The sequence below is a fragment of the Mercenaria mercenaria genome, chromosome 6, assembly GCF_021730395.1.
Source record: "Mercenaria mercenaria strain notata chromosome 6, MADL_Memer_1, whole genome shotgun sequence".
In the NCBI taxonomy this organism is placed as follows: domain Eukaryota; kingdom Metazoa; phylum Mollusca; class Bivalvia; order Venerida; family Veneridae; genus Mercenaria; species Mercenaria mercenaria.
Window position 1 is genome coordinate 6,702,444 of NC_069366.1, and position 14,969 is coordinate 6,717,412.

Here is a 14,969-nt window from a genome sequence, read left to right on the forward strand (position 1 = left end):
ATCTTTTACCTGTTCGTCTGCTTTTAGCGCTGCTGGAGGCCGCACGTGCGTTGGGATGGAAACAAAACACCCCCAAACGTTCTTAGCAACTGAGTCGGGAATTAGCTGTTAGAAATCCTATATTTTCGTGTAAACTGTCGAGAAATTCGTGAACAGGTGTTAAATCAAAATTGGAAACAGATATAAAATACCCGCAGCATCAAGCCTTTTGTTTTAGATTTGCAAACGAGAGAGAAAAAATAATAGTATACGCCAAGTGTAGGTAACTTGAGTAATCCTCATCAGCGTGGGGCATCAGTAGGTAATGGTCATTGCTATAGAATAAAGGAAAGTACTCTAAAATATATAAAAAGTGAAGTAAGTATAGGCTCAAATGTAATACGCCCGAGTCGTACATACATGTAGTAAAGGCTTACCATAGATAGGGGCCTCCAGCATTGTGAGTTAAAGGGATGGCTCGCAAGGCTAGTCCAGACGTATGCTCGAGTCCTCTGGTTAATATCTTATCATGAACATTTGTCCCCACAGCTACTTCATAGAAGATTTGTCATTTTTAGTCTTTTTAAATTCAGAACATGGGCGGACAGATCGTCTCAGCAAGCACACACAACTATGAAGATTGCATTATGAAGTTCGTGTGCGAAGCGAGTTGAAAAGATCTTTTAAAATGGCTTAAAATTTCATTATAAACGAAAAATATATAACACATAGATTTTAGAGGGGCACATGCCAGGTCCATTCCTCCTTGGAAGCGGCATGTTCTATTTTCTGTCCTGGCCTTGCCCGATGAGCTAAATCGTTTGGCGAGAACGGAACATTATTATTATTATCATTAATATACCACATTTATATAGCACTCTTTTCATGCACATGTACATGTTCAAAAGTGCTTTACAGAATACATTGCAAACGATACAAACAAAGCTTTGGAGCAGTGAACGAAAAGCTGCGATTGCCATACATCACGGTTTAGTTTGCACAACATGACAGCGTGTCTTGTGATCTAGATAACTGACTGTTATACACTTCTGCTAGTATATATCCTAATATATGAGTGGACTGACTGTAAAGCTTAAAGTGTGGTCAAACTTGTACTCACATGTATTTCATGGCAAAAAATTTGAGCTCCTTCAGACGTGTATATGATTTGAGACGGGCGTCTTGTGATGACGCGAGCTGCGTTTCTGAACGTGTTAAGTGCGTTTGGTTTACCACTTAACAAGCTTACGGGAAGGGAGTTAGTCTAACCGTGAGGTAACCAGGCTGTTGGCAAGGGTCTTTGTAGCATTACTGGTAAGATACCATCTGATGTGACCTATTCTGCGTAGTTGTGCATATCCATCCCGGCACACAGAGTTGACTTGTTGTTCCATATCCATACTGTTATCAAATACTGCACCAAGACTCCTAACACATTTTGTGGATTTTATCGCAGTCACCGACCTTCACCGAGACGTCATCAGTGTACTTGGAGTTATGCTTTGATGTGAATAACATTACCTCATTTTATCAGCATTGAGTTTTAGCATGTTGCAATGCATCCACGAGACAATTTCGGCCAGACAGCTCACAATGCGGCGCAAAGCCTCACTTCTAGCCACAGCTTCTATCGGTATAATTGAGAGTCATCGGCGTAGAAATGATGAAGAAGTCCATGACGTCTGCATGTGTCACCAACGGGGTTAGTGTACATTATATAGTTCTTTGGACCAAGTACTGATCCCTGGGGCACACTGTATTTCATCAACATAGGCGTCGACAACTCACCGTCAACGCACACAGTTTGACAGCGGTCACTAAGATATGATGACATCCATGCAAATGTTTTGTCTGTGACTCCAAAAACAGTGATTGGTGGTCAGTCGTATCGAAAGCTGCAAGACAGATCAAGTAGCACGAGGACTGTTACAGAATTTTGGTCGAGAGATGTGAGGATGTCCTTCTGTACTTTTATCAAGGCCGACTCAGTTGAATGAAACTTCCTGTATGCAGACTGCAGTCCCTCATGTAGCTTATTTTCACTCTTGAAAATGCCGCTTAAGACGCGCATCTACCACCTTTTCTAAAATTTTAAATGAAAAGAAGATTAGACACAGGCCTGTAGTTTTTGAGAATAGTTGGTTCAAGACCTAGTTTCTTAAAGAGAGGTCTTATCCCAGCACTTTTAAACTCTTTTTGTACATAACCTAATTCCATTGATGTATTTATGACAGGCCAGGTCGGGTCAGGCCTGACCAGATATTATTCGACTTGCGAAAAATTAACATAATATACGTGTACAGTGTATAATACATGTAGTAGCAAAGTCTTTGCGACATTTTTAAGCGAATGCAGATTGTACTAGAACATCTTGCTTTAATAGTAACAACCCGGTTTAACAACAAGCAATGCTACATCACCTATCGCGAAGACGAACGTACAGTCAAGTAAACTTTTAGCCCCACCAAGGTCACCACCACACCTTCTTATATGAGACCAGTACCGTTTTTTTTTCAGGAGTGGTTAAAATAAAATTGATACTTTCATCACAGTCGAAATAAAACAAATTAGTATATTAAACAAAGTAGACTTTTTGTCTTGTCTGATACGTCGCAAAAAGTCCAGCAAAAAATGAATGAACGGCAGAATGGAACACCTGATAAATTGCTAAGTAAGTTTGAAGTCGGTGTCACTTGAGCTGTCAATGTGGGGGTTAATGCGCTTTCTTACTTAGCCTACCAACACGGCCTAAGTAAACAGAGGCTTGTTTATAGGGCGGACTGAGAAATTATTGAAATAGGAACATATCTAATTGATCTGTTTTGAAAGTAAACTTGCTTGCTAATGTCTGACAATGCAGATTTGACCATTTATTATTTACTTTATAATCAGAAACGAAGGTTGATTTGACGGGCCTCTCCCATAAAGCATAATGAGACATTTTCAAGGTATGTACATGAATGTACAACTAATTTGATAAGATTTTATGAGACATCGATTATAAAATAGCAAAAATAACTTAATTTATCACATTAAAGATGAATTCATTTCAAATAATAAAATCAATGAGAATTGACTGAAAAGGAAATAAAAGTTTTATGTTAAATGTTACAAATAATGATACTACAACTGAGTTGTGTGTGTTCGTTTCCGTAATTTACGTTTAGACTACATTCGTAATTTACGTTTGTACAATATTCGTAATTTACGTTTGTACAATATTCGTAATTTACGTTTTGATATATATTCTTAACTTCCTTAAATTACGCGTGTACAATATTTGTTATTTACGTTTGTTCAATATTTGTAATTTACGTTTAGACTATATTTTTGACGTTTGTAATATATTCCTAATTTACGTTTGAATTACATTCGTAATTTATAATTAGAAGTATGTTGGTAAGTTACACCCAGACTTTATTCGTAAGAATTTGTTGAAAAAAATGAAAGCAAGTTCAGTTCGGCCGTTCTTCAAGGGACTGACCTCCAGGTCGTACGACAACAAATAAAAAAGTCAGTTCAAGATATTAGGACATTATTGCTATATTTCATAAGAAGGTTTTGAAATTTAGCATGTCTTTTCCATTTTAACGAAAGATCATTTTAGCCAAAATCTGGAGTTTAGTCTTTTATTAGTACAATATAAGCGAAGGGGATAGGCAGAATTTACATTTTTAAATGACCTCCGATATTCAGAAATTCATAAACATTAATGAAAACATTTTTTAAAGAAAAAAAAACTTGGCTTTGATTACACTGACAAAACGTAATAATGTGTTACATAAATCATAAAATTCTTAGCTACATGAATTGTTCTTGAAATACCACATGTATAGACATTTTGCGCCGCTTTGTGTATAAAAATAATAAGAACTGGACTTTTATCTTCAGAATTCATTAAAAAGGAGCTCTCAGACATAATTTCTAGAATTCTTAGTTGCCAATAAAATAGACGGCGAGCTCCAATAAAAAAATAATGTTGAAGATGAAAGTAGATAGTTGGTGTTTTTTAACAAAATTACTAAAAATGTCTATACCTATGGTATTTCAAGAAAGATTTATGAAACTGTACCTGAAAAAGTTATTTTTATGTGAACATTTTCATTAAACGACAATTGGGACAATTTCCTTATGCAAATCCTACAAACTCCATTGTAATGGCCATATTTTCACAGCATTAAGCAGTAAATAGTTAGAGAAAAAAACTTTATTTTACATTTTCGTGCTGTAATACAAAAGACTCGCTAAATTAAAAGCAAATGTCAAAGACATACTTGCTTTACATTTGCAATGTATTGATTAAACAATATTTATAAGAAAGAAAAAAAAACGAATGAATCAATAACCGCATTACAATTATTACATTATCAGAGAAGTAATATATAAAATTTAAAAAAGAAGTATCAGACCCTATGTTTTGTTAACAGGAGATAACTCAGGAGGCTATGCAAAATTTGTATAATTATGCCCCTTTTCTTCCCAAAACATAGGTATCTATAGTCAGAGCGCATAGTGAATTTCCTTAGATTGTAAAAAGCAATGAGAAAGAAAATAGAAAGTTAAAAAAAATATAAAAGGATTATCTTGTAGGTAGCCAAACTAAAAGTTGTAGATGGCGTAGAAAGATATGGCAACTGGAAGCCATTTCCACAAACTTCCCACTTCATTCCATCAATATTTTCATAACCGTAATAATAATTGACACATGCTCGCTAAGAGGATTATTATTTGTCCGAGTATTTTCATTATAAACAGATTTTGTAGTCAGAAATTCTTTGCAAGATCTGCTTTGTATCGCAACGTTCATTTTGCATCCCGTTGAAAATAGCAAAACCTATGGCATTTTCTCCAATATAGCGCGATCTATCATTTTTGGCCAAGTGGGATAATTATTATTATTCCTAGGCGGGGAAAATATTTCACCGTGTTTTCAACATATACACACTATGTTGTGATGTTGCCTGTAAGTCAACATCGTAATCGCTCTATAACAACCATGCAAAGTTTGCTTTAGATTCGTGTATTTGCAAAGAAAACTTAACATATTTATGTTCAAACAAGCTCCCAAAGCAAACTTGGCTTACTTTTCTCCGTATTTTGTTGGTAAAATCAACATAGTCAACCTATAAAGTGCCATAGAATTGGCTACTGTGACCAGTTTGCCTCTGGATTTAATATAGATTGTACAATACGTATTTGTTCTTTTTTTTAGATATGTGAAGTTGAAATGGATTTTTGTCTTATTTTCACTTGGATTTAAAGAAAGGTCCAGAAGGGTACTAAAATTGTACATTAAATTTCAGTCGTGCAGGGAATTTCGTAGCTGTTATTTTTTGCCTTCGTTAATAACATTACTTATTTTTGCGCAGTCGAGATTAATATAGACGTAACGTCAGATGTTTGGCGTAATTATGTATAAACGACAACGCCCAACAAAAAGGCACAACGTAACTTATACAAATTTTATATCACAAACCAAAGCAAAACGGGGTATTGCTTATATATATTTTTGCAAGCTATTGGGACGTGTGAGGGTGGAATTTCGACAGACGTAATGTTTTCGGCGCTAAGGTGTAACAAAAACACACTATTTACGGATACATTAGCGTAATTGTTAGTCTGAATGTGTTTATTATTTGAATTATTTATGTGGTTAACACTAGAGGTTCACTAAAAATGCTTCAAAAATATGTAAAAAATTCTGGTATCATTACAGTAAAAATACGTAAAAACAAACAACAAATGCCCAGCCAAATTGTAACGCAAAATTGCAGTTTTCAAAAGTGGTTTACAATTCAATTACAAAATTCTGTTTTAGCAACATTTACGAAATAAGTTCTCTCTATGTTGTATGTCGAAATTTGTATTTCACAATAATTTGATTATATTTGTACCCTTAATATGAAATAAGCAATGTCTAGGCATTTTGTTACGCAATGCGTGGTACTTAACTTGCTTTTATGTACATTAAATTAATATGTGCAACCTTTATTTATTTATTTTGTTGGGTTTAAACAATAAACAATACTATACTAAAGAAATTAATACGTCAATTAGAACGATTGGACGTCATTTCATGTCATACTTATTTATGCCAACATCTGACGTTCGCGTAGCATTTCTACATAGTTTTTTTTCCTAATTCACATTTTGTGTTATGATAAAACATCTTTTTGTGCAAGAAAAACAACAACATTGTTTCCGGCAGTGTTGAAAGAAATATCTGATCATTCATCAGTTAATATATAATTCTAATTCGAGAATATTGAAGAATATTGAAGCTTATGCAATAACAAATTTATCAACCCTGAATTTGACCTTCGGACACACGACTGCTTTTAAGATAAATTTCTGTCATGTAAAGGACTGGTCAGGCGAACTTTAAGTGAGATATGATCGGTATGCTCATCTTCATGTCATCTCAAATCAATTTCCAAAATTTAAATGCTATTAAACAAATATAATCACTTATCGGACCGCAGATAGACAGGCTTCTCCGTTTAATACACTTCGATAGGCAGTGCCGCATAACACACAAGTTCGCATATTGTCTGGGTGGTCAGACGCTTTTGTACCAAATAAATTGAATCTAATTCAGAATTTTTGACACGGCAGGCATGATTGACGTAAACTAGAAAACATGTCCATCGTCCGAAAAAATAGCCGCAAAACAGAAAGCTGAAAGCTTCCGTGAAATTGTTTGTGTAAGATGTCGCTACATCTCCAAAAACACAGGTGTTTTGGGAAGGTTATTCTTTCTACGCTTTTTCAAGTAATGAAATCATGCGTTATTTTGCAGGAAAGGTTTATTATTTATATAAATTCTTACAAATAATATTCGGACGCAATTTTTTTATGGGAAAACCCCGCAAAATTAATGGAGGAAATGACATCATCCGTCCTACTTTGACATTATTGTTTTAAAACATTATTTTAATAAGATATGACACAAACGCCGCGGCACTGATTAAAATAAATAAAATATAATTGTGTAAACAATTAAAATGTTGTGGATTTTTACTCCTTGTCATTTTCAATCTGGAGTTAAAATAGAAATTAATATGTTATTTAATTTGTTTCCTTCCTTTACAGGAAATAGAATGCACCCGCCCCAACCCCGTCCCTCAGAAGGCTGCGTGGTGGTATTAAAATGAATGTTTTATGGCTATTTAAAAATAGATGTTGATGCAAAGACTTTCAAAGCATGAAATGAATAGAGAAACGTATGTTCTTTAACATTATTGCCAAGAAAACACTATTTCTGTACACATGGCAGCGCAAAAGGAACAAAAAAAAGCGGGTAAAAGAACTAATAAAATGAGTATCAACATGTTTTGTCAATGAATACTTATTTTATTTTATAATCCGACGGTACTTTTATTTAAAAGACTTTATTTCTTAATTCGCAGGTATGTCTTTACTAAATATTTGAAGTATTATCTAATATTTTTTGTTTTTGTTTATTTTTTGTTTGTTTGTTTGTTTGTTTTTTTTTTTTTTGCTTTTTTTTGTTTAACGCCGTTTTTTAACAGTATTTCTGTTATGAAACGACGAGCATTTAACCTAACCAGTGTTCCTGGATTCTCTACCAGTACTAACCTGTTCTCCGGGCGTAACTGTCCCCCACATGAATTGTAGGTGAAGGACGAATAATTTCAGACACAGTGTCTTTTATCTTCTATTATATACAGTAGAATAATTCCCAATGACAAAAAACAAATCATTGAGAAATCGTCAGTACGTACACACATATTTAATAACTTGCTTGAATATAATTTTAATCAAAAAGCAAAAATATCTTTATGAATTAAAAATTCCAAAAAAGTCATTAGTCAGCTTTTTGTAATATATTTTTAACGATTTTTGTGTTTATTATGTTTTTCGGTGATTCGTTGAAAAATAAAAATAACGGCGGATCGAATTTCACTGTACATGTATAAATTAGTAAACGATTTAAATATAATTTCACTGGTTCGCGACTACTATTAAACGCGGAAGAATATTATTTTTGGTAACCGGGAATCCTCGTGATTTTTTTTCTAAAAGGCAATGGCGCATATAAAACTATACACTCCCTACCATATCGATATGTAAAATAAATCTTGAAATCTTATTTGACATTTTTTAATAGTTTTTCCAACAATGTGACTTCATATTTCGTTTGTTACGTTGCGTGTTGTGCGGGTAAAATGGGTACGAATTGGTTAATAACAACGAAAAGACAAAATATAAAAAAGAAAATGTAGAAGGTGCAGGTGATATTTATTTTTTTCAACGTGAGTTGCAGAATGAACAGTAGATGCTATAGTAAATGTAAAATCTAGAGTAAAAAAGTTTCACGAGTAAAAACAGTTTGGTCTTGCATGTAATTTGAACTTAGTTTATCACGTCTTTTCAATGTGCGTAACGTCACGAGCAACGCAACGTAACGTCATGGTTTCGCAATGTTTATATTGGATGAAAGTTACGGAATTTCAACATTATTTTTTACATTTTGATAAGGTGGTGTATTCATATATTGATATCATTGGTATTGTTTATTGATTATCAATAGTTCATACATTTCTGCGTTAACTAGTAAGATCATATTTGAAAATTTCAATGTTTGAAACAAATTAAATTATCAAATAAACTCCGTTGTCATTTTTCATTTAAAGATTTTACTTAATCTTGATGTTGTAGTGAAAGAAACAAAATTAATAGACTCTGTTTAAATGACCTTGTAACAGAAAACGGACAAGTAAGCTGAAATTTTGTCTAATGAAGAAGGCTCCATGTATAAAAATCATCTCGTTTCTCTCTGAATATTCAACATTTTGGCAGGTAAAGTGGATATTTCTACGAGCATATGTGAAACATTTTCATCAGTTTCGGCTTAATTAGACTCATTTGCGCCAAAATAATTGGTCCCGCGTGAAGATCATTTATTGGCATTGACTAAACATCCAACGCGTAATCGTTGTCATCTACGGCACGGCAAGAGCGCAAAATGTTCCCTCGTAACACGTGGTTATGCATTCAACGTGTTTCATTTCTTCCATGGGGAAGGAATAGATCCCGTGGGATCTCGTTGTAGAGGGAATAAAGCGAGAATTACTCTGCGGATCATTAAACTCACGCAGAGAAGATGAGAAGGGTAATAATCACCGACTGATAAACTTTGTTCACAACACACCATTTTCTTATCTTCTTTAATAGAGAGTAAAATATTCAAATAATTTTTTATCGCGGTATCTGTCGCAACTCAAATTGTGCAGTTGACGAAATACAGGACCACACAGCACGATGTTGCAGTTACGGAAATGAAATGGGAAATAGCCATATATTTTCTTTCTCCCTTTTGGTGAATTTCATTGTATCTGATAAGATTCAATTGAACTTTTATACACTTGCAAACTAACATAACTTTATTTTAGAAAAAATAACGGTTATGTAAAGAGTAAATATAGAAAAAAATGTACAGATTTATTTAATAAACAAGTTGTTGGTTATTAACTTATTACATATTTCTGGTGACTTCTTTTGTTATTAACCTCAAAATATTTTACGATTATGGTTATTACTGAAGTAAAACTACGATTGTCCGAAAATAAATACTTATTTATATCCAGTTCTTTCATAAGTATTTAAGAGAAGTTTATGTTGGGAAAACAAATGCGTTCTGTTTGTATGAACCTTTTCATTAAATATCAACTGTAGCGAGTAGTTTAGACCTTTAAGCATTTAAACATTAGATGCCTTTATTTTTGAAAACAACAAGAACAGAGCTTTATGAAAAAAATAGTAGTTTGTTACGATACTTTAACACCAGTGGTATATTATACATTTCAAACTTAAATTATTTGCCATATTTTCGTAACAAAATTTAATATCTATTTAATTTATTCTTTTTGTCCATTTTGTATTGCCAGATCAAACAAGAATTAAACTTTGTGAAAATTTATTTGAATATTCTTTGATTACGCATGTAGGTCTATTAACTGTTCTGTTATGCGACACCGTAAATTCTACCCCAACACATTTGGTTTAAATTTAATGTAATTCCGAAAACCTGCGTGAAGTTTCCCTGCCCACCCGATACGAAAACCTCGAAATTATTGAAGGGAATAATTTTTCTTACAAATAAAAGTAAGTGGGTACTCGAGGCGATATATTCATGGCATGATTAGTGCATTTTGAGGGTCACTTGAAATTCATACATTTTGTTCCACAGAACGACCTCCGGCGTTTTGGTTTATTTTCCAACTGTTTACTTCATTTAATTTATTCTATTGACACCTTTCGCGAAGTTTGACAATTAATTTGTACGCTCTTCAACGCTCTATTCTCCAATATTTTTCCGCTGAAGTATCTCCGTATCGTTGATTATATCAGTTGCCTAAATGCTATTGGCCAAAACTCGCGGAAGGCGCGGCTTCTGTCGGAAGAAATTTTCATCAGTGGGAATTTGACGAAATACTGCTTGTCTAAAAAGTCTGGTTGCGTATAATTCGTATATAAACACATTTTAGCCAGATAACAAACTTTTGAAGGGAATAAAAATAAAATGTTCTAGCTGTTTTGTGTAAAGTTCAAACCGAGCAAATGATTGGGAAAACTGAAAAGGATAGTTTTGTCGGAAATTTTCTGGACATGCAGCACAGTGGACTTACACACCGGTACCCTGGTATGTCACCGGGGATGTCCGGGATAACGAACTCTTCTTCTTTAAGTATGATGCCGTCGTTGTTTGGAGATAACAATTACTACCGGCACGCCGGCTACGGAAGCATGGCCGTCGGTGGTATGGGGATGTATGCCGGAACTGCCGCCGACCAGTATTCCATGACGCGGCACACACCGTACTCTCCCTACGGTCCGCCACACCACAGCACCAAGGACATGGTGAAGCCACCATACAGTTATATAGCACTGATTGCAATGGCTGTACAAAGCCAGCCGGATAAGAAAGTTACGTTGAACGGCATTTATCAATTCATCATGGACCGGTTTCCGTTTTACCGGGAAAATAAACAAGGTTGGCAGAATAGCATACGTCATAATTTATCTTTGAACGAGTGTTTTATCAAAGTTCCCAGAGATGATAAGAAACCAGGAAAGGGGTCATACTGGACATTACATCCCGACAGTTATAATATGTTTGATAATGGGAGCTATCTACGCCGACGCCGACGATTCAAACGACCAAACGCGGAGAAAGAGGACGCTGAAGATGGCGGCGAAACAAGAAAAAACAACGATTCCGACGCCGAGGATGACGGAAATACAGCAAAAACGGCGAATAAAAGTGAATCAAAAGTTCATTCCGCACATAAAAAAGAAAATCAAACTAAACCGGAAAATGACTTTAAAACAGCATACGGTAATAAACAATATGTACTTGATAGGATATCGTCGGCAAAGATTGAACACGGCGAAACTTCAAAATCTGACTGTGTATCAAGGATTCAACCTAGTCCAAACGCGTTACCCCTGCCGACAGAGCCGGTAGGAAATGAACCACCAGCGGCGTCTTTTTCAGTTGAAAATCTTATGACAAACCATCTTACTGATATTTCTCCAACGAACTCCTTTTTAAGTGGACGCAGTGCGGCACATTTATTGTCACCACCTATGTTACAATGTTACACCCGCCCGACGGATATGTACAGAAGTTCATGCGTATCATCTTCCTCTAGTAACTATGGATACTCCAACAATTTGAGTGCTCAGACATTGTTTCAATCCCCAGCTGGTATATGCAGTCCATCCGGGCGGTCTCCCGTCGGGAACTCGATATCTCCAAACGAAGAAGGTTCCGGTGGCAGTGCTGGAAATTCACCTCACACAACGCCGGCCCCGGCACATGGAAATAGTCATTCAAGTCTACCTCAAGGAAATGGACTTATTTCATCTATGTTCAGTGGTTCCCAAAGCGGACAGGCATATTCTCGAGGAAATTCGTGGTATATGCCGCCTTCTACAGACTTTAACCACCATGGTTCAGAGTTCGCAGCGGCATCAACACCATTTGCAAATATGAGAGACATGTTTGAATCCCAACGCATTCTTGGTAACCAAGGCCAGAATTCTTCTACGGCGGCAGCGGCATCTAGCTGTCAACTCGCCGCATTTAGAACAACTTTCAAAAATGCCTCGCAGTATCCCTGTGATTATGGAAAGTTTTGACGTGCTTTTTTTTTCAAATTCCGAGTCTGAATGGATTATACTCATGAAATAAATGCTAAACCAAAAATATTGAAATAAAAAGGTTCAGTGTTCAAACATCGTCTTGAAGGAAGTTCATTTAAAAAGTATTTATTAATAAACGTTTACTTTGTGTTTTGAATCATAAATATGTAACATATCGATTTTTTATATTTAAGAAAGAATTATTTCTTTAAAAAACATTTCTAGAAGGAGGAGGAGTCGGCATCATTTTTCATATTTCTGAAGCTTTTCACATTGCATTCGTACCTTTGTGTGTGTATGGATATGTGTTTATGGTGATGCTTTATTGTTTTCATTCTTGGAAACTTTCTCGTTAACTTGTGCTGGACATGCCTGCAGTGTGAACGTAATTTATATGCGTTTATTTAACTTTCCAGTTCGCTTGTTTTATTTTTTTAAATAGTTGAAGACATGTTATTCAAATGGTATACACTTATATGTTAAATATATATATTGTGTTTTTTTGAATATCAAAAGATAATATAAGTTGGTATTAAAAAACAACAAATCTATATATCAAAAGTTTTAGAATTTTAGGAGATTTTGTGTAAACATTTGTTCTATTAGCAGTATCCTTCAAAGGCAATCCTTTGATTTGTTTTCTTCCATTTTGATTAGCATGATAATTGAAAAAAAAATCTATTACACTATATTTATTACCACATTATACAAATAATTTTGCAACAGTATACATGTACGTTTATCATGTCTATAAATGTATTTTTCAAAGATACATGTTATTAAAAGTCATTTTTCTAAAAAAAAACAATATATACGCGTTTCCTTGTCTGTGTATGCTCTTTATTTACCTAACATTAAGAGTGAAATACAAAACCCCAATGTAAACATATTCTTTTAATCAAATATTCAATACCGATATAATGCAGATTCTGGAGTTATTTTTTCGTTTATATCATTTTATAGAAGCATAATTATGTTCTCATAATAGCCTCTTTCGAAAAGAAAAATCATTAGTTTTTACTTTCGAATAGTACAAGCGAAGATTTGGAATTGTATTGCGGCAGACGAAATCAAATTCACCTGAAAGATAAACTTTTTGACTGTCCAACAGTCCCCTTTTGGACTTGAAATTGTAAAGACACAATATGTGATAGAAAATCTTCGAAAGAAATAATTAACTTGAAATTCAACGTCTGAACTGAGACCGAAAACGAAAAAGTACAGTAAAAGTTCCAGTATTATTGACGAATTGAAATTTAACATAAATATTAGAAGCAGTTTTATATACTTCTCCCTCACAAAATCATATAATCCATTTACTGTGTTTATTTTTCAGATTTTAACTTTCTTTAAAAAGATTTCAGTCAAAAGTGCGCTTTTGAGGTCATATTTTGACGAGCTCAAAACCATGTTTACTTTTCGGCTTATCGTAAAAAATAACATGTGCGTCCGTCATCGGGTTTATTAAATATATGCAGGGTCGAATTGCAGGGCTCGTATTTCATGTCAGATATTATCGTGAAAACTGACATATGGTGAAATAATTGCATCCTCGCGAAAACTGGTGTAAATTTATATACAAATTAATGTGTTGTCAAATTTGATAAGTTCAGAAAACGTTGAAATGTGTGTGCTTTTTCATGAGAAAGATTTTCTTCTAAAGATAAAAACAGTTTGATCTGTTTTTCATATTAGCAGATGATATAGAAATATATCATTCAGTTGAAATTAAGCGCTAAATGACGGCAAGCATCCCATAAAGAAAAAAAATATGGGTACTATTTCCTGAGATTGACTTTGTATTTTTATATCATGTTAACATTTTCATTGGATGTTTCCCTTTGCATTAAACCAATCAATTTCCCGACGAAAACTGTACTTAATTGATCTTTTTTAAGAAAAACAAGTGATTGTGTCTTTAAAAAAATATATATTGCGCAAAATAACTGTAAAGTTTTAGCTATGATATTTTGTTCTTTATTGCCAACATTTCAGATGGATTGTTTTCAGTATTAAATCGAATGAAAACTTATATACATTATTTCGGCAAAATATATTAAAAATACAAATGAGTTTAACGAGTTTATTCATATATATTCCACTGGACTTTAAGTCCATGGTGGCAACATTTACATAATATATGACGAACAGTGAATACATATAAGTGGAGAGGGTATGACATATTACATTTTGACATAATAATACAATTACAATTCATATTATATATCAATTTTTACAAATGAAGTATATCTAAATTGTTAGACAATTGTTAGACAATATTTCTCACTGCTGAGAATATGGCTAACTATACCGATACTAACGTACCGACAAATGTAAATGTAAATATTTTTTCCAAAATGAAAATAATTATTTATTGTTCTGTTCAAACGATAAGGTTCACTTAAGCCTTATGTGGTGTACACGGTTTGGAAGAATTTTAAATAGGAGATAAATGAAAATTGTAACAAGAATGTTTATCTTCTATACTGAATTTAGATTTTGTTTGAAATATAATTATTATTTTCTTTTCAAAACATTTCACGTTCAAAACATGTCACGGAATATTGCTGAGAACAAACATTACAGAGAAAAAAAAAAGGCATTTATTAAGGTCATATGAGAATGGACAGTGACTTGAAGACCACAAAAATATTTTTACCAAAGGCCAGTTGCTTTTTTTTCACAGAATTTAGTGGTCAGTTGTTTGGTTGTATGGTTACTATTGTGGTCGAAAGCTGTGCACATATTGAACATTTTCGATTTGTTTAAGATGTCGAGTTTTCTCATACCCATAATATTAAAAGTGATTTTATTTACGT

The 14,969-nt window shown here is 33.9% G+C and overlaps 1 protein-coding gene across 1 annotated transcript; it reads left to right on the forward strand.

Moving 5' to 3' along the window:
* The first annotated feature begins 10,439 nt into the window (after positions 1–10,439).
* On the forward strand, positions 10,440–14,223 carry LOC123550342 (forkhead box C1-A-like). Its single transcript, XM_045338771.2, has one exon. It carries the CDS (start codon positions 10,564–10,566, stop codon positions 12,145–12,147), a length of 1,584 nt encoding a protein of 527 aa, XP_045194706.2. The 5' UTR covers positions 10,440–10,563; the 3' UTR covers positions 12,148–14,223.
* The last annotated feature ends 746 nt before the right edge of the window (positions 14,224–14,969 follow it).